At 41.1% G+C, this 21,236-nt stretch overlaps 1 protein-coding gene across 1 annotated transcript in view; it reads left to right on the forward strand.

Moving 5' to 3' along the window:
• thsd7ba (thrombospondin, type I, domain containing 7Ba) overlaps positions 1 to 21,236 on the forward strand; it is a gene marked incomplete at both ends in the record, with an annotated part of 450,762 nt that overhangs the window by 308,218 nt on the left and 121,308 nt on the right. Inside the window, one exon of the mRNA XM_080752925.1 lies at positions 3,050 to 3,228. Within this exon, the coding sequence (XP_080609051.1) occupies positions 3,050 to 3,228 (179 nt within the window). The remainder of the gene's footprint in view (positions 1 to 3,049; positions 3,229 to 21,236) is intronic.

Below are 21,236 nucleotides of genomic sequence, written 5' to 3' on the forward strand. Positions count from 1 at the left end.
CGATATATGCTTTTGCATATCAATATAGTAGATAATTGCAAATTAACCCTTTCAGTGCCCAGAATCACCACTAGAGGGTGCCCAATGGCCATAGAATCCACCATAGACATACGCTGTATATGCACAAGCCGTGCGCAGCCATGACGCGCCTGAACACTTTCCTTTGTGCATGAACAGGAACAGGATGAAGTTAGCTTGAAGTTAGCTATTGGCTACCAAGCATTTTAGAAGCCCTATTTTCGGCGATTTAGCCGTGATTAAACCTTGCACACCTCATGGATATGCATGGAACAGAGAAAATTAGCTCTAAAGATCCTGGATTGCATTGGAGTGGATGGCAAATATCGGCGGCGCGACGCTCTCGCGGGCCGTGTAAACAGATGACGGCCGGCGGCCTGGCTCGAAAATTTCGCCCGGTGCTTCGGTAAGGCCTCTGGATGTTTCTTTTTTTTTTTTTTATAAAAAGCCGAACTAGTTCGGGATTGGCACCCCGAACGTTAATAAGGTCCAAACTATCCCGAACTAGTTCGGGATAGGCACAATAACAGTTAAAATCAATTTTTCGATTCAGTTACTATATCGTTACACCCCTATCGTTGAGGCTAGGGCAAGTGAACCTTTTTCTGGATCAGGGCCCACTTGGAAATCCCTAAAGTGTTCCACCCATCTGGCCACATACCGTACTGTAGCACGGCAGCCCTTTCAGCTCGTCTTTAAGTAACCCAAAAGTGAGCATTTTATGAAGACGCAGAGAAGAGGAGGCAGACAGACATGGGATAGTGATGTGTTTTGAATAGCTCAGGGTACATCATTCTACTGCACAGGAAGCCTTTTTAACTGTGTCTGCAAACGGTAGTCGTTACATAGCTCTTTATCCCAGAGAGAAGAGTGGAACCAGGGCTAGACCGAGTAGGAACATAATGACTCGACTTAATTTTGATCCACCGAGCTCAAAGTGTTTTTTATACGTCTGTTTCAATCATTGGAGTGGTTTTCCATTATGTATTGAGCTATACCGGTACATGTCAGGGGAAAAAGACCCCCCCACACTATTAGAAATGTCTTTTTTTTCCCCTCATAAAGTCCTATGTAAGCTATTCGCCGAATTCCTTTGGTTTGTTTACATCTGCATCCATACACCTCTACTATGCTTTATATCAGTGGTTCTCAACCTTTTCAGGCCGCGACCCCCAAAATAGTCATATTTTAACTGGGGACCCCCCCACCCTGACGAGCACTAAGAGTTGAGGCATTACATTTTATATAACACAATTTCTGCCTCTAACATTGGAAAATTTGGACAATTTTTTTTGTTTAATTTGTCATTTTAGAAGTATTAAAAAGTCCTTAAATTGTCACTTTAGAAATGTTTAAATACCCTCTATAGACTTAAACTTTATGTTGGTTTGTTTACTGTTGAGTGAGAAAATAGTGTTTCACATTAAGTTAATCATCTGGGGACCCCCCAAAATAATTTGGGGACCCCTCTGTGGGTCCCGACCCACAGGTTGAGAACCACTGCATATTATTTTAGAATGTTCCAGAATGAAAGCCGGAGTTCTTGGTGGATATTCCCTTTTGTGGTGTGCATAAATCACGTCCCCTCTTCAAAAAGAGTGAGAAGCGCTGCACGGCCACAACACCAGACAGAGGGAGCTCCACTGATCTCATTCCCCCCAGATTCGGCACAAACATGGGGATGAATTCGTTCTGCTATTATTATGCCACCAAAATGTGGAATGCCGAACCAACCACCAGCTATCACAGATGTGAGTCAGAGTGCGGAGCAGAGGAGTGTCTCTGTCTTAGACCAGGGGTCTTCAGTGTTTTCAGGCCAAGGACCCCTTAGTTGAGAGAGAGATGAAGCAGGGACCCCCACAACCTTTTCATAGTTTCCATATCGTTTCATTGTTTGGCGGTGTTTTGTCCGGTATTTTTGGATTCATGTCAATTTGTGTGTTCAGATATTTAACCACTTGAACTGTCAATACTTAATAAACTTGACCTTTCACTCTGTACTTAGTCTGCTGTTTTCCCCCTCTACACCAAAGCTCTTTGCCAAAAATAGCCGGAGCGGTCATTATCAAGAAATAACACACCGCTGAATTCAGCGATTGACCAATCAGAATCAAGCATTCAACCAAGCCTTTTAATAATTGGTTATAAATCACTGATTCCAGGGTACCAACCTGGTGGAGCCGTGCCATGTGGCCTGTCCCCTGGACTGTAAGCTGATTGGTTTTATTTAGGGCTGGGACTGGATTAAAAAAAGTAATCTAATTAATTAGAGCCTTTGTAATTAATTAATCGAAATTCAAAAATATTTTGGTATACGAGTGAGTTTTTTAAATCAAAATGTCCCATCCACTGGGCCGAGCAAATAAGCAGTCTGATCAGCGGCTTCTCCCATTGCATGCGCTGGGGTTTGTTGGCAGTTGGTTGGTGCACCGGTATGGTCGGGACGCCTGAAACTTGTCCAGCAAGAAAGGTTCTGTGGTGCAAAAACTAAGCGTGATTAAAATGTGTTTTTTTTTTTGTTGTTTTTTTTTGCATTGATTTTCTGTAATGAATTTATCGAAATGAATCTGTTAAAGTCCCAGCCCTAGTTTTATCAGCGTGTTTCCTAAACCCACCAGGCTTGAGTTAAGACCCGCCTCGCGGAAACGCGAGGACTTCCAGGAGTGGCTGAAATCCTTGCCGGACACATGGAGGGTGGATAAAGTCAGACCTAGTAAAGGAATGAAGACAATCTTGTACTGAGAAAAGCCTGCATTTGCACACTGCACAGCTATTAATTTGTCACTACCGTGCTCAAAATAAACGGTGCTAAAAGAAATTACTTTGTAGCCAACTGTGCTTAAAAAAGGCAAAACTTTGTAACTTTGCTAAAGAGAAAAACGTACTGAGAAAGCTATTAATTTGTCACTACTGTGCTCAAAATAAAAAGATATAAGCTGATTGGTTTATTATCATGTCCGTCACAGGGTACCTGGCGGAGGCGTGCCACGTGGCCTGTAAGCTGATTGGTTTATTATCATGTCCGTCACAGGGTACCTGGAGGAGGCGTGCCATGTGGCCTGTCCACTAGACTGTAAGCTGAGTGACTGGTCGGCCTGGTCGCCCTGCAGCGCCTCCTGTGGCGGCGGCCTGAAGATCAGGTCCAAGTGGCTGAGGGAGAAGGCCTTTAACGGGGGCCGGCCCTGCCCCAAGCTGGACCTGAAGAACCAGGTGAGAAAACAACCAGACCCTGTGTTTTAAAGAAAACCAGTGGTTCTCTCAAAGCCCAGGGGGTCCTTGAGGGGTGTTTCAGGGGTCCCCAGCTAAATGTAAAATGTCTACATCCAGATAGTAATCGCTGCTATAGTGTCTGTTCAGTAACAGGGGTCTTCCCCTTGGTCCAGTTCTTTAATAAACAGAAATGTGCATTTCCTGGCGGGTTGGCAATTTTATCCAATCAGGACAGAGTACCCATTTATCAGTTTTAATTTTGTAATGTTCCAGTTCCAGTTTTGTCTGCCCGGTTGAATTATTACAAGACTTTACTGTAGCATTATCTGCGGGACACTTCCGGTTAACAGCAGACATACAAGCTCACGTCGCATCGCAGATGCAACCTCTGTGAGCTTGTAGATCACACTCGGCTGCGACACCGGAAATGCCGCTCGCCTTTTGCGCAATGCACGATGGGATGTTGGAAAGTTGTGGATATCATTTCTTTGTGTCATTACTTACAATTTCACTTATTTAATCCTCTATCCTTTATGAGTTCATTCTTAAAATTGGACAAAGTTGGCATCCTGACCTGAAAAGGCATTTTCTCATTACTAAAGATTATGATCAAGTTATGATCACTCTAAGAATACAGAGCAATTTTACATACATTTTTTACCACAAAAAAACGTACCGTACCTTTTAAGTAGAAAAATATAAGGCTATATCTACAAAAACAAAGGGTATTTGCTCAGGTCTTTGTAGCTTTTATAATAGATTCAGTTTTTCTATTCAAATGCAGGAGGGGAATTCAACTGGACCTTAGTTTGAGATATTTAAAGCGTTTTTTTTCTTTACATTCGCCCAAATATAAAACACTCTGTTAGAAAAGTAGATTTCCATATAGAGCCACAACAGAAGCAAAGAGGTAAACTAAATCTCCTCCTCCATCGGCTTTACTTGATTGTTTTCTGGTCTGCGGAAAGAATTAATGGGGGGGAAAGAAATCACCTATTTTCTATTGTATTTTCACAATAAAACCAGGCGTGGCTCTGCATTCGTTAGTGGCCAACGCATGCAGACCAGGACAACCTTTCAGTCCATTATGAATCCTCCGCTCCTGCTGCACAATACTGCACCTGTAATTGCCTTGACCAATCTTGTGCTCAAAATACATTAACCCCTGACATCTCTTTTTGGATTGCAAACATCTGTAGGTCAATCACGCTGTGAGCTTGTAGATCAGCTATTTGCAGTGGAGAGAAAAAAAACACTGTGAAGGTTTTTGACAATAGTCCTTGTGTTACGGACATACAACAACGTTTCATTAGTGAAATTACTGCAATGCATGCAGGCATGTGCACACATAGATATCAAAGGGGGCTTGAGCCTCTGCCCTTTTATCTGTCTGTAAAAACTGCCCTTTCCAGACCAGAAATGCAAATGCCTTCTTTCCATGCCATACCTGAAGGCAGCATTCAAGAGAAGTGCCTTGTCCAAACTCTCTTGAACTTGAATGCAGCATGTTATGTTGAAAGAATTGCCCTCTCTGTGTAGAAAGCCATGCCGTTACGCCACATCTCCAGTATTAACTTGGTAATGCTTAGTTCAGTGTGGTTTCACACACCAAAAATAGCCGACCTCCTAGCGTCGCAGCGCGGCGCGTTGTGAGCTTGGAGGTCTGCTATTTTCGGTGCTTCCACCAAAAGGCCCTTTTGGAAATTCCGGCCCCTGCCTCTCTAACATTCTCTGCACGTCCCTGAATGCATGTATTTTGTATATACATTTTTCAAGCATCTCTAGTCTGCTTGTGGCATAATATTCCTCTTCCGTTGTGTGTTTGTGCGCGTGTGTGCGTGCGTGTGGGTAGATTTGTGAGTGGCCTTTAATGGTTTCAGGAGACAGACTGGAGTTATCGCAGTCTGGTCACATTTCAAAGTCAAGGTTTATTACCCATCAGTCGGTGGGACTCCTGGGCATTCCCATTTGCTCTTTGCAGTACTTGGACCAGACCGAAGCCATTGGCTTGCCAGACATGTTGAGCCCTCTCCCTTTGACATGTACGCAGAGAGGTTAAATAAAAGAAAAGGGGAAGGCAGAAACATGGAAAAGTGGACAGATGGGAGTCCTGATATTCCATATACCGGTAGTTGGGTTTTTTATCTCCTTGCTCTGAATATTCCGTGACAGCACATCTCCTGTGGGGTCATGCTTTAAAGAGGGGGGGGGGGAATTGTTTTATGAATGCCCGCCTGCGCGCTTGAACGAGCCCAAAAGGACACTTGAGTTTGTAGAGGTCAGTATGCAGATGAGGACGGGGCGCCCGCGTGAAATGCACTCCACCAGCGTGTTCACGTGGAGATCTGTGTACGGATGGTTAAGTGCCTGCTAACAAGCTTTATGTGCCCCCTGTTGCAGCGCGCAGTGATAATAACAACCCACTCCACCCGAATCATGGGCCGGATGGCTTCTAATATCCTCGCGTATTCATCCTGAGGGGTAGACGAGCACTCATTGTTGTTAACAGGGCTGGGAAATTACCTGTTAGTTTGGAATACATCTGTCCAAGATGTAGGGCAGGCGGACAGGTACTGAAACCTCTACTCTACTTCAATAGACATAGAGTGGGCTGAGTCTGTAATCTCTATTAGTTCAATAGACATAGAGTGGCTGGGTCTATGACCTCTACAGTAGTTTAATAGACTTTGTTGAGTGGGTCTGTAAATTCTATTATTACCCGGCTCGTTTGAATGCTTGATTCTGATTGGTCAATCGCTGCTGCAGTCAGGCTGCACTGTGTGAATCTTGTGCTGTAGCCAACATGTCAGCCATGTACACAAACACACAGCGACATTTCAATCAAGAATGTTTTTCAAAATATTTTAAGCGAGAAATAGACGATGTAGTATCAGAAGATGTCGCGCTGGGGCCATGCCCAGTGCAACACTTGTGGAATACTTTCAGCCGTCTGTAAACAAGGAAATACTTTGTTTTGTTTTTAGTTTTGATTCAAATTATTCATTTTATTTAGTAGCCGGGTAATAAGCGGGATAATGAATGGCTCCTTGGTGATTGACGATACATAACATCCCTAGACTTAGTTGACTGGGTCTGTAAATTCTATTAGTTCAACAGACATAGAGTGGCTGGGTCAACTAGAACTGCACTCTGTTGAGGTGCCAACTTGCGCCTTGTGCACAAGTAGGCCATGTATGGCCAACTTGTGGGCCAGCAGAGCGCGGCATGAGGTGCGCTGACCACTGGCATCACCACTGGTGATGCCAGTGACATCATCATTGGCATCACCAGGAATGCTGGTCCCTCATTGGCTGTTAATGATGACATTGTCAGAAATGCTGGTCCCTGAATGGGCTACAGTCTTAAACACACACAGACACCGACATACCTACATACAGTACATACATATGCAGCTGAACGCAGTAGGCCTACTTGTGCGCTTTGCCCTGCTAAAGACCCCAGCATAGTTAAACTAAAAGAGCAAGTCAATGAGAGCACAATTATACAAATGAACCAAGGATAAAAAATAAAAAAAAGCCCTGTAGATGTAGAGCACACATGTGCACACTCAAAGTATTTGCAGACTATGCGCTGTGTACAACATATTATGCTTAGTTAAACTTTAGGAGAGGAGGCTGCTCATTTGATCATGGTTGTGTGTAACAACCCGGTCATTTAGCTGATGTTGAGTAGTAACTCATTACCACAACCATGAGAAGTCCATGCTTACATTGTTTCAAACGACGTGCAAATAACACTTAAGACATTCATGCGAACATTGCACGTGTGGATAAACGCTCTGTGCGAGCACTATGGAGGATTTATATATTCTGTATCAGTACCCCCTTTAGCTTAGCATTCGCTATAGTCTTCCTAAGGCCCACACAAAATGAATATAATAAAAACAGACAATACTTCTCTTATTGTGCCAATTAAGAGAAGTAGCCATAGGCTATAAAACGAAGACAGCAATAACCAATACAATCACAAATACAGTGTGTTTACAAAATAGTAAAATAAGTTAGAGAACTAGTGAAAAACACAATTACATCTATATACTGTAGGACTCATCAACGTATGTTTAAGTAACTTTTTTAAATAACATCTGGTGTGTCTAACATTTTATGGGGAGCATATTCCAAGCCGAGGAAGCTCTATGAAGAACAGTTCTCATCATACTAATTGTGGGCTCGCCTATAAGGCGAGCACACTTTAGATATTGTCATTATTTATTTATCTATCAGTCATACAGTAGACGGGAACTTCGGTTCCTTTCTACTCCTACATACTTAGTGAGAAAATGAAAATAAAAACATCAATGTGTTCAGTTTACAGTGGCGAAGTGTGCTATTATTTTCTATAGCAATCGGCCAAATGGTGGCGCTGTAGGAAGCCTTCGAAAGTGCGATCTTTGAACAGGTATAGCTCATGCTGTGTTATACATACAGCCATGAAACCTGTATACACTTATGCGTCTCCTCATGCCGAACAACTTTTACCCTCTAACTTTTGACCTCTGACCTTTAGGTCTCCCACAATTCGGAATTATATGAAAAACAGTAAAAATCTATCTCCTCCTGGGATTTTTGCGATACGCGCATGAAACTTTTTTCACATGAACTTTGGACCAATACGGTCAAACTAGTCTCGGCGGATTTCTTTTAAAGTGAAATATAGTTTTTTAATAATTCAATCAATATTGCGGTTTTATGCAAATTATTCTTCGGCCTCTAAATCATACATGCAAAGTTACACGTTCATGGCATTTGGCAAAGATGTGGAGGGTTAGTCAAAGTATCACTGAAACCAATTTTATTCCAATCGGCCAAAGGGGGGCGCTATACGAAGCGTTTGAAAATTCAAACTTCAAACGGGCATAAGTCATGACTCGTTTCGTTTGAAGACATGCAACTTGTTACACGCGTGCTTTGACTCAAGCGGAAGACATCTGTGTCGTTGTTAAGTAAGCTCCGCCCTTCGATTTTCCGCCATTTTGAGCAGTTTGTAAAACGCGTAAACCCGCTTTTATTCTGGAATTTTCGCTCCAGTGGCACAAAACTTTTTTTACGTGAACTTTGGACCGATATCTAAAGATCTGTCAGATCGGATTTCTTTAAAATTGAAACATGCTTTTTTAAATAAATTCAATGAATATTGCAGTTTTATGCAAATTATTCTTCTGCCTCTAAATCATACATGCAAAGTAACATGTTCATGGCATTTGGCAAAGATGTAGAGTGTTAGTCCAAATATCACTAAAACCAATCTTACCCCAATTGGCCAAAGGGGGGCGCTATATAATTTTGAGCAGTTTGTGAAACGCTTAAACCCGTTAGGATTTTTTTTGCAATTTGCATGAAACATTCTACACACAATCTAAGGACCTTTATCTAATATGCCTATGAAGTGCACACACACAAAAAAAATAATAATAATGAATATAGCTGCAAGCAGCGATAAAGTGGCCAAAGCCAAAAACACCTCAAATCATGAACACAGCTTGCAACGTGCGTGAAATCTTGCAAGCACATTCCCAATAGGTCAAGGAACAGATACCACCCTTCTTACATTGGCCTGTTATAGCGCCACCAGCGGGTCAACTTTTGCACAACACATTTTTGGAACAAAATGGACCAATCTTTGACGTCAGTAACGTCAAAGAGAGCACTGCCTGCGATCTTGACATTTTGTACTTTTATAGCCATTGTTTTCTGGCTTGAAGCGAGCCCACAATTGTTTCGAAGGAACAATATTTTTCTAGTTGTGGGCTCGCCAGTACCTGGCGAGCACACTTTAGATATTGTCATTATTTATTTATTTATTTATCTAGTAAGTAGACGGGATTTTCGGTTCCTTTCTACTCCTACATACTTAGTGAGAAAATGAAAATAAAAACATCAATGTGTTCAGCTTACTGTGGCGACGTGTGCTATTACTTTTTACAGCAATCGGCCAAATGGTGGCGCTGTAGGAAGCCTTCGAAAGTGCGAACTTTGAACAGGTATAGCTCATGCTCTGTTATACGTACAGCCATGAAACCTGTATACACGTATGCGTCTCCTCATGCCGAACAACTTTTACGCTCTGACTTTTGACCTCTGACCTTTAGATCCCTCAGAATTTGGAATTATATGAAAAACAGTAAAAATCTATCTCCTCCTGGGATCTTTGCGATACGCGCATGAAACTTTTTTCACATGAACTTTGGACCAATACGGTCAAACTAGTCTCGGCGGATTTCTTTTAAAGTGAAATATATTTTATTAATAATTCAATCAATGTTGCGGTTTTATGCAAATTATTCTTCGGCCTCTAAATCATACATGCAAAGTTACACGTTCATGGCATTTGGCAAAGATGTGTAGGGTTAGTCAAAGTATCACTGAAACCAATTTTATTCCAATCGGCCAAAGGGGGGCGCTATACGAAGCGTTTGAAAATTCAAACTTCAAACGGGCATAAGTCATGACTCGTTTCGTTTGAAGACATGCAACTTGTTACACGCGTGCTTTGACTCGAGCGGAAGACATCTGTGTCGTTGTTAAGTAAGCTCCGCCCCCCGATTTTCCGCCATATTGAGCAGTTTGTAAAACGCGTAAACCCGCTTTTATTCTGGAATTTTCGCTCCACGTGCACAAAACTTTTTTTACGTGAACTTTGGACCGATATCTAAAGATCTGTCAGATCGGATTTCTTTAAAATTGAAACATGCTTTTTAAAATAAATTCAATGAATATTGCAGTTTTATGCAAATTATTCTTCTGCCTCTAAATCATACATGCAAAGTAACATGTTCATGGCATTTGGCAAAGATGTAGAGTGTTAGTCCAAATATCACTAAAACCAATCTTACCCCAATTGGCCAAAGGGGGGCGCTATATCATTTTGAGCAGTTTGTGAAACGCTTAAACCCGTTAGGATTTATTTTTGCAATTTGCATGAAACATTCTACACACAATCTAAGGACCTTTATCTAATATGCCTATGAAGTTCACACACACAAAACAAATAATAATAATGAATATAGCTGCAAGCAGCGATAAAGTGGCCAAAGCCAAAAACACCTCAAATCATGAACACAGCCTGCAATGTGTGTGAAATCTTGCAAGCACATTCCCAATAGGTCAAGGAGCAGATACCACCCTTCTTACATTGGCCTGTTATAGCTCCACCAGCGGGTCAACTTTTGCACAACACATTTTTGGAACAAAATGGACCAATCTTTGACGTCAGTAACGTCAAAGAGAGCACTGCCTGCGATCTTGACATTTTGTACTTTTAAAGCCATTGTTTTCTGGCTTGAAGCGAGCCCACAATTGTTTCGAAGGAACAATATTTTTCTAGTTTATTTATCTATCAGGCAGTCATACAGTAGACGGGAACTTCGGTTCCTTTCTACTCCTACATACTTAGTGAGAAAATGAAAATAAAAACATCAATGTGTTCAGCTTACAGTGGCGAAGTGTGCTATTATTTATTATAGCAATCGGCCAAATGGTGGCGCTGTAGGAAGCCTTCGAAAGTGCGAACTTTGAACAGGTATAGCTCATGCTGTGTTTGAGGTCCAGCCATGAAACCTGTATACACTTATGCATCTCCTCATGCCGAACAACTTTTACCCTCTAACTTTTGACCTCTGACCTTTAGGTCTCCCACAATTCGGAATTATATGAAAAACAGTAAAAATCTATCTCCTCCTGGGTTTTTTTCGATACGCGCACAAAACTTTTTTCACATGAACTTTGGACCAATACGGTCAAACTAATCTCGGCGGATTTCTTTTAAAGTGAAATATAATTTTTTAATAATTCTATCAATATTGCGGTTTTATGCAAATTATTCTTCTGCCTCTAAATCATACATGCAAAGTTACACGTTCATGGCATTTGGCAAAGATGTGGAGGGTTAGTCAAAGTATCACTGAAACCAATTTTATTCCAATCGGCCAAAGGGGGGCGCTATACGAAGCGTTTGAAAATTCAAACTTCAAACGGGCATAAGTCATGACTCGTTTCGTTTGAAGACATGCAACTTGTTACACGCGTGCTTTGACTCAAGCGGAAGACATCTGTGTCGTTGTTAAGTAAGCTCCGCCCTTCGATTTTCCGCCATTTTGAGCAGTTTGTAAAACGCGTAAACCCGCTTTTATTCTGGAATTTTCGCTCCACGTGCACAAAACTTTTTTTTACGTGAACTTTGGACCGATATCTAAAGATCTGTCAGATCGGATTTCTTTAAAATTGAAACATGCTTTTTAAAATAAATTCAATGAATATTGCAGTTTTATGCAAATTATTCTTCTGCCTCTAAATCATACATGCAAAGTAACATGTTCATGGCATTTGGCAAAGATGTAGAGTGTTAGTCCAAATATCACTAAAACCAATCTTACCCCAATTGGCCAAAGGGGGGCGCTATATCATTTTGAGCAGTTTGTGAAACACTTAAACCCGTTAGGATTTTTTTTTTGCAATTTGCATGAAACATTCTACACACAATCTAAGGACCTTTATCTAATATGCCTATGAAGTGCACACACACAAAAAAAATAATAATAATGAATATAGCTGCAAGCAGCGATAAAGTGGCCAAAGCCAAAAACACCTCAAATCATGAACACAGCCTGCAATGTGCGTGAAATCTTGCAAGCACATTCCCAATAGGTCAAGGAACAGATACCACCCTTCTTACATTGGCCTGTTATAGCGCCACCAGCGGGTCAACTTTTGCACAACACATTTTTGGAACAAAATGGACCAATCTTTGACGTCAGTAACGTCAAAGAGAGCACTGCCTGCGATCTTGACATTTTGTACTTTTATAGCCATTGTTTTCTGGCTTGAAGCGAGCCCACAATTGTTTCGAAGGAACAATATTTTTCTAGTTATTTCTATACTAGGCAGTCAGTGCAAGTATCAAAAAACTTCGGTTCCTTTCTACTCCTACATACTTAGTGAGAAAATGAAAATAAAAACATCAATGTGTTCAGTTTACAGTGGCGAAGTGTGCTATTATTTATTATAGCAATCGGCCAAATGGTGGCGCTGTAGGAAGCCTTCGAAAGTGCGATCTTTGAACAGGTATAGCTCATGCTGTGTTATACATACAGCCATGAAACCTGTATACACTTATGCGTCTCCTCATGCCGAACAACTTTTACCCTCTAACTTTTGACCTCTGACCTTTAGGTCTCCCACAATTCGGAATTATATGAAAAACAGTAAAAATCTATCTCCTCCTGGGATTTTCGCGTCAAGTGCACAAAACTTTTTTCACATGAACTTTGGACCAATACGGTCAAACTAATCTCGGCGGATTTCTTTTAAAGTGAAATATAATTTTTTAATAATTCAATCAATATTGCGGTTTTATGCAAATTATTCTTCGGCCTCTAAATCATACATGCAAAGTTACACGTTCATGGCATTTGGCAAAGATGTAGAGGGTTAGTCAAAGTATCACTGAAACCAATTTTATTCCAATCGGCCAAAGGGGGGCGCTATACGAAGCGTTTGAAAATTCAAACTTCAAACGGGCATAAGTCATGACTCGTTTCGTTTTAAGACATGCAACTTGTTTACACGCGTGCTTTGACTCAAGCGGAAGACATCTGTGTCGTTGTTAAGTAAGCTCCGCCCTTCGATTTTCCGCCATCTTGAGCAGTTTGTAAAACACGTAAACCCGCTTTTATTCTGGAATTTTCGCGTCACGTGCACAAAACCTTTTTTACGTGAACTTGGGACCAATATCTAAAGATCTGTCAGATTGGATTTCTTTAAAATTACAACATGCTTTTTTAAATAAATTCAATGAATATTGCAGTTTTATGCAAATTATTCTTCTGCCTCTAAATCATACATGCAAAGTAACATGTTCATGGCATTCGGCAAAGATGTAGAGTGTTAGTCCAAATATCACTAAAACCAATCTTACCCCAATTGGCCAAAGGGGGGCGCTATATCATTTTGAGCAGTTTGTGAAACGCTTAAACTCGTTAGGATTTTTTTAGCAATTTGCATAAAACATTCTACACACAATCTAAGGACCTTTATCTAATATGCCTATGAAGTGCACACACACAAAAAAATAATAATAATAATAAATATAGCTGCAAGCAGCGATAAAGTGGCCAAAGCCAAAAACACCTCAAATCATGAACACAGCCTGCAATGTGCGTGAAATCTTGCAAGCACATTCCCAATAGGTCAAGGAACAGATACCCTTCTTACATTGGCCTGTTATAGCGCCACCAGCGGGTCAACTTTTGCACAACACATTTTTGGAACAAAATGGACCAATCTTTGACGTCAGTAACGTCAAAGAGAGCACTGCCTGCGATCTTGACATTTTGTACTTTTATAGCCATTGTTTTCTGGCTTGAAGCGAGCCCACAATTGTTTCGAAGGAACAATATTTTTCTAGTTTGTTTGTGTTCTTGGCACCAGCAGACCTGAGCTCACTGGAGGAGTGATAATATATCGCCGTTGTCAGATGAAAACCTTATATGTCCAAAACTGTTCGTTTTGTATTTATCATTTTTAAAATGATTTAAACTAGTGAACTGCACTGCGAGGCGTTGTGTGCTTGTAGATCTGCTGTTTTCACTACCTTTGTGCGATGGCCTTGTATGATGAAGCAGGGCTTTACTTTGCTTGGAGATACAAGGTTTCTACCCAACAGTGACAATATATTCTTCCTTCTTTAAATGCAGTATGGTTTGTTGTGAGCTATTTACAGTATGTGTGACACCATTGTACAACAAAGTATATTTTTTTTGTTATTTCCATAAAATAAAGGGAAAAGAAGAGAGGGTAATAGAGGGAGGAGATCAGTTAAAACAAAACTAAAAATATTTACATATTTTATATAACTATCCGATGCCGTAAGTAGCTGAGGTAAGACATTAAGGTACATAAGCATAGCAGGGGTCTTCAAAGTTTTTTCAGACCAAGGACCCCTTAGCTCAGAGAGAGATGAAGCAGGGACAAAATGTATAAAGTTTGGTGCAGATTAGAATTCTTCGTAATTTTCATAGCTTCATATGTGTCCCAATCTCCCTGAGAGCCAGTCATTGCAATTTTTTTCATTTTCATGTTTTCATTTCATTTGAAAGCTGGGGATCATAGCTACAAAATGATATATTGGTTGTGGAGATTGACCCAACAGTTTTGAAGATATGGCTTATAGAATGATGCCATGCTGAAATAGTACTTTTGAGATATTCAAGTTTTAAATAAATTTCTAACCTGCAATGACCTGACTCCGCCACATGGGGAGCAATCTTCAATTCAATCTTCAATTCAAAGAAGCTTTATTGGCATGAGAACACAAACGTTTACACAGTGGTGGAAAAAGTACCAACATTTTATAATAAAGTAAAGTATCAATTCTGCAATGTAGAATCACTTTGTTACAAGTAAAAGTCCAGAATAAAAAATGTACTTGAGTAAAAGTACAAAAGTATTGGTATCCAAATGTACTTAAAGTACCAAAAGTAAAAGTACAAAATGTTTGAAAATAGCAGATCTACAAGCTCACAACGCGTCGCACCGCAATGCGTTGTGAGCTTGTAGATCGTCTATTTTCAAATAGCCTTGGTATAACATAGGGCTAAAGTGGTTTATGTATGTTTTAAACTTTAGTTATTGCTCTCTAAAAAGATAATGCCACAACAGCATCTCAAGCATTATTGGGCTAAATGTAAAGACGCTACAGTGCGCCAACCGTGAAGCAGTTTAACCAATTTGCTACATACGTCTACACAAACGGTCAGATTACAAAGATAAATTGCTTAGTGAAGGCTCACAGATGTCACCATAGGGTACGCTCCAGCAGAATGTCCCGTAATGATCGTATTATTTAATGAGGAGCATTTTAATCCGATCGGTCGTCGTTTCCTTAAAAAGGTATTAATGTATCTAAGTGCAGTACACCTCGCAACCGATGGGGTCGCATGGCTGAAAAACAACAGAAAATGGCATCTGATCGGATTAAAATGCAGTTTATTAAACAATACGAAAGATACGGGTAATTCTGCTTGAGCGTACCATACTGTGACATCTGTGAGACTTCAGTAAGCACGTTATCTTTGAAATATGAAGGTTTTTGTAGACGTACGTAGCAAATAGGATTAACTGCTCAACACGAGGTTGAAGTGAATCTATTACGTGTGCAACAGGGCTAACTGTGCTAAATGTAGCATAATCAGTGTTTGTGTAACTTCAGTCAGAAGGATTATTTGACCTGATAATAAAACACAATCTACAGGCTTAACCGCCTCGCGGTGTGAGCTTGTAGAAGAGAGCAACAATAGAGTTGGGTCACGTTTTATTTGTTTATAGCCTGCAGCTAGCGCTGCAGCTAGCGCTAGCTAACGCTAGCTAGCGTTAGCCGTTAGCCACTCCTAGCCAGTCAACCAGAATAGTCTACTCTAAAGTCAACTTTCCGACGGCGAGTGAACGATTGCATTCCATCCATGTTTTCTTGGCTGTCAATTTATTGTCCAAAAAAACAAACACCCTGAACGTTAGAATTAGATAGTTTAGGACGACACTGATCTATTCAATGCTAAGCTAACTCAGTGACAAAGGAAGCTTCCGCACCGGAGCTTCACAGAAGACAAACGCATACGTCACAGACGCCTCCAGGCAGGAACGGATCATTTCACCAGCGTAGAAGAAGAAACAGCGGAAGAACGGCGGAAGAATAATAAATAATAATACACAAAATCATACATTACGTGGTTAATAATTGTTCATTTGGAACACACGTGGCATTAAATTAATGGGATAAATACTGTGGGTTGCATTGCTAAGTAATGGAGTCCCGATATTACCGCATTTGGCTACAAACGGCTAACAAAGGCTGGCTAGTTAGCATTTTAGCTAATATAAACTGGGAGGACTAACAGAATTATGTACCGATCTCTCACATTAATTAAAAAAAGTCTTATTTACATGCAGAGTTAAGCTCTGGCGTTTAAGTGAAATGTAGCCTAGATATTATGAGATGCTGTTGTGGCATTAAAAAAAAAGAGCAAAAAAAAAAAAAAAATCATTTTGGCTGCAGGGAATAATGACAGTCCCCGAGATGACTGGCTCTCAGGGGTGCTGGGACACATATAGTCATAGCTTCATATGTTTGACTGCACCATCATCAGTGTGTACTGTATTTTCAGACACCAATTTTGACACCAAAACATTTGTACTTTTACTCAAGTACATTTTGAATTCCAGAGTTTACTTGTAAGGGTACGGTCAAACCAAACTACCTATGCGAGTGGATTCCCGATTCCACCAATGCATTTCAAAGACAATGGACCGTTTTTTTGCAGAAATCCTCTACTGGCAGGAAACCGCTCCATTCTCATTGAAATACGTTGGCCTAATCGATAAATCCACTCTCATGGGTAGTTCGGTGTGACCGCACCCTACCAGAGTATTTCTACGTTGCAGTATTGATACTTTGACTCAGTAAGAAATGTGAGTACTTGCAGTGGTGTAAAGTAACTAAGTACATTTACTTAAGTAATGTACTTATGTACAATTTTGAGGTATCTGTACTTTACTTGAATATTTCCAATTTCCAATACTTTTACTTCTACTCCACAACATCTCGGATCCAAATATTGTACTTTTACTCCACTACATTTATTTAAAAACTTTAGTTACTAGTTACTTTGCAGATATAAATGATTATATTATAAAACATACATTAATCCACTTTAGCCCTATTTTATACCTTGGATATTTTACTTAACATTTTACTTTTGGTACTTTGAGTACATTTTGATCCCAACACTTTCATACTTTTACTCAAGTACATTTTGAATTCTGGACTTTTAGTTGTAACAGAGTATTTCTATATTGCAGTATTGATACTTTTACTTAAGTAAACTATGTGAGTGCTTGTTCCAACACTGGCCTTGGTGTCGCTGAGCGTGGAGCTGGTGTTGTGGATGTGGAGATGAATCATTACCATTCCTGATGGCGAGCCTCACCTCTCACCAGAGCTCAGCTTCTCTCTCTCTCTCTCTTATCGTCACACTGTGACCTGCACTCTGGCCGCCGTCTCCGCCCCGCTCCCGCCGCCAGATGTTCCCTGTCTAGCAGCCCGCCACAAAATCACTGGTCTGACAGAGATGAAACTCATCCCGCCGCAGCACGGTCGAGAGAGCAAGAGAGATAGAGACGGAGGGAGAGAGAGAGAGAGAGAGAGAGAGAGAGAGAGAGAGAGAGAGAGAGAGAGAGAGAGAGAGAGAGATATGGAGAGTGAGAGAGCAAGATAAGGGTGCAGGCCACCATGAAACAGATCTGTGAAAACGGTCACGTTGTATGCTCCATTTATACCAGTGGTTCTCAAACATTCCCCAAATTCATACGTATTTGGCTGAAGCACTAGCCTGATCTCAGACTCAGCTCACACAGTATTCTGAAACTGTGCCTATTCTGAGCGATTTACGGGGGAGGGACTTTTTTGCGAGCGAGCGTGCACGCGTGCGTCCGCGTGCGAGTGATCGCGACGCATGGTGATCAAGACACATGGTGATCGAGACGCACGGTGATCGAGACGCACGGTGGACGAGACGTACGGTCGCGGAGTGTGTGTGTGATTGTGTGTGTGTCTCTGTCTGTGTCAGTGACTGCTTCCACACAGAACTGCGACCAGAAACATGTAATCAACATTAACAGCTTGGTGAAATCAACGCGCCCGCCCGCGCGCGTGCGTGCGTGCGTGTGTGTGTGTGTGTGTGTATGTGTGTGTGTGTGTGTGTGTGCCTTCCTCAGCCTGCCTGTGTGTGTGAACTTCGTTTGAATCGTTTCAACTGCTGCGCGGATTGGATATTCGTTAGACCCACCCCCCGCGCTCATTGGAGCAGCCGAAAATAAATGCTGATTCATTTACTCAGCTCCAGACCAGAGAAAGAGTCCACTCTGAGAGTGGGCGGGGTCTATGGTCTGGAAGCAGGCTACTGAGGCACCCTACCTGAAAAGTTTTTTTGTGTGCCAGGGACGAGGGACCCCCAGGTGAGAAGATTTATGTAAAAAAAAAAGAAAAAAAATCGAATTCACAATTTTCCAAACATTTGATGTAGATGTTCAAGCGCGGCACAAAGTGATGCACTCTGAGCTTGTAGATCTGCTATTTTTGAAGAGCCAACGTATAAAATATGGATAAAGTGATTCAAATTATTGTGATGCTTATTTTCGGCACAGGACGCCATTAACGCCAAAATATAAATTGCAAGAGTATACAGTATCTCGATGAAGTACACTTTAATTAAGATGTAAACAATGTAAGAATGTAGATAGATACTCTAGATATCTTTATTTATTATAATTTATTCGATATGTTTTGGGCTTTTCTGCCTTTTGATTGATAGTATACAGTGGATATATAGACAGGAAATGGGGTGAGAGAGACGGGGAGTGACACGCAGCAAATGTCGTCGGGATCGGGATTCGAACCTGTGACGCGCTGTCATGCCTATGCGCCTGGACCGCTAGGCCAGCAGGCACTCCCTATCGATATCTTTATTAAAGTGTCACTAGGAAAGTTGTGTTTGCGTTTTTTTGGTTTTTGTTTTGTTTAATCTTTATAACATGCTGTCTTCTATTAGTGTTGTTTACGATTAGAAAAAAAGCAGACACTTGTAAGGATGACTTGCTTTATGTTTTTTGTACGTCTGCCAAAAATGTAATAAAGAAATTTGTAAAAAAAAAAAAAAAAATGATGAGGTGGCAGGCCTTGGCACATTCGTTGATACAATATGTGCCAGCAAAGATTATACAGTTTATTTATATCATCAAAATCATTATGTGCAACATGCTTTGATAGATGAAGAAAGCATTCAGAGTGAATATCTGCGTACTGTAACTGTATACAGAGATTCGTTCACAAAGGAACAGGCTGTGATTGAAGAATTCAGGCTTTTCTCGTGACTATCAAAATCATGTTGGATGCCAGAACAAATGCATCTGAAACAGATGAATCAACAATCTTACAGAAAAAAAAAACGTTAACGTTGTATTACTTGTACAATATGTACTGTACCCAGCAGAAACAAGTTGTATGTACATGGTAGATTGACATGCTATAAAATTGCCTTGAATTTGAGCTTAACAATACATTGACATTTAACTTACCGGTAGTCAGACAATCACAAGCAGAGCTTAGCCAGACTGATCGTGCAAAGGTGGAGGCTGGGGTGGAGGAGGAGGCAGCAAGCAGCAAATGATTCCGAAGTTTCGGAAACCAAGCATAGGTAGATAAAGCAAGCCGTATTTAAAGGAGCCTTCCCTACTGATTGAGAGCTTTGATTGGAGCATGGCAGTCATGTGACGTAATGACCAGCAGATATGAGAATGAGGAATGAGAACAGAGCTGACTGACAGCTGTCCAGCATACGACTCCCATGTCCTGCATAAACGCGTCGCTTCAATTTTCAGGATTAAAATTCAAAAGCATCAGAAGTAGCCGATCCATAAGTTCAAAACGTGACGCTCTGCGCCACGTTTCCAGCTTGCAGATCTTCTACTTTTGATGTTTTTGTGTGACACTGTAGTATGATAAATTAGGGCGTTAATTAAAAATAAAAATAAAACACAAACAGTTGAAATATGGAGATGAGAGGTGTCCCCGACAGCAACGATATGCATAGACAGACTTGATTTGAAATTATATTTACTCGACTATATCGGCTGGCTTTCCGCAAATGGAATGTGACAGCCCCGAAATGTATTGTGCACTATTTCCATGAGTTGCAACAGACAGTGTCATTGTCCCCTGTAGACTTGCCAGCAAGTGCCTCAGCCAGATAGATAGTTATTTCCCTCTCTGTTAATGCCTGGGGCCCTCTGCTGCGCTCCACAACGGCCCTATCATGTGGAGAGCATTCTTCCTGTCCACCCTCAGCGCTTCCCCGCCATATGGCCACTGTTTTCAGGCTGTCGTTCGTTTCTCTCTCGCACGCGCGCGTGTGCGTGTGTGCGTGTGTCCGTGTGTGCGTGTGTGCGTGCGTGCGTGTGTGCGTGTGTGTGTGTGCACGCGCAGATGCACGGAGGTTTTGTGTTGATAGTTAGCTGGCATGGAGCCTGCGGCCATTTGAACCGAAATTGAACCAAAAACATTACATACAAATCAGCTCTGCCTCAGTTTATTCTCTCTGTGTCACTTTCTACTATGCGGTTCATGTATACCACTGTTTCCCAAGCAGTGGGTCGCAGACCCATTTTTATGGGTCCCTTGTCCTTGATGTGTTGTTTCCTAGCCTACATTTTGTTTTAGTTATTATTTCAAAACATTTTAATGAAAAGGGTTAGGGTTAGGGTAATTTATAATAATCTTTTTTTTTTTTTCAGTAATTAAATGAAGAAATAAAAGCAAAATCTAAGAAATTCCATAAATTAGAACACAAAATGTTAAGAAGTATTGAAAATAGCCGAACTACAAGCTCACAATCTGGCATGAAGCGACACATTGTGTGCTTGTAGATCGGCTCTTTTCACTAGTTTGGGTCCCCGGCAAACGTCTAATTTCTCGTTTGGGTCACGGGCTGAAAAGTTTGGGAACCACTCATGTCATGTATAATATATTGACAAGAGACTGAAGTTGTTTCGAGAAGGAGAAAAAAAAAGACAATATTTTATGTCAGAATCGTATCTAGATTCTTTATCTTATGTGTATAATGTATATTGCTGTTTTGTGGTTTCGTACAAATCAAGGCTTGGCTTCCGAATTGTTGCTGACTTTGGAGCAGAGTTATATTTTTGAAGCTTTGTAAGTATACTGGAGTGTGACAGGGGTGGCAGATAAGACAGTCTTTCTGAGAGTCACTCGGTTGGAGTCGGTTATACTTTGGGTGTGAGTTGCTGTCCTTCACTGATCATCTGTCCTTGCAATCTTCAACAGGACAGAGGTGGTGCGAAAGCCGACTGTAAGGAGGCTATTAAGCAAGGGATCATTTTCAGTGTGCTGGTAATTGTTGAAAAAGAACCCCCAACAGGATG

The sequence above is a fragment of the Nannobrachium achirus genome, assembly GCF_963921795.1.
Source record: "Nannobrachium achirus genome assembly, chromosome: 22".
Classification (NCBI taxonomy): Eukaryota; Metazoa; Chordata; class Actinopteri; order Myctophiformes; family Myctophidae; genus Nannobrachium; species Nannobrachium achirus.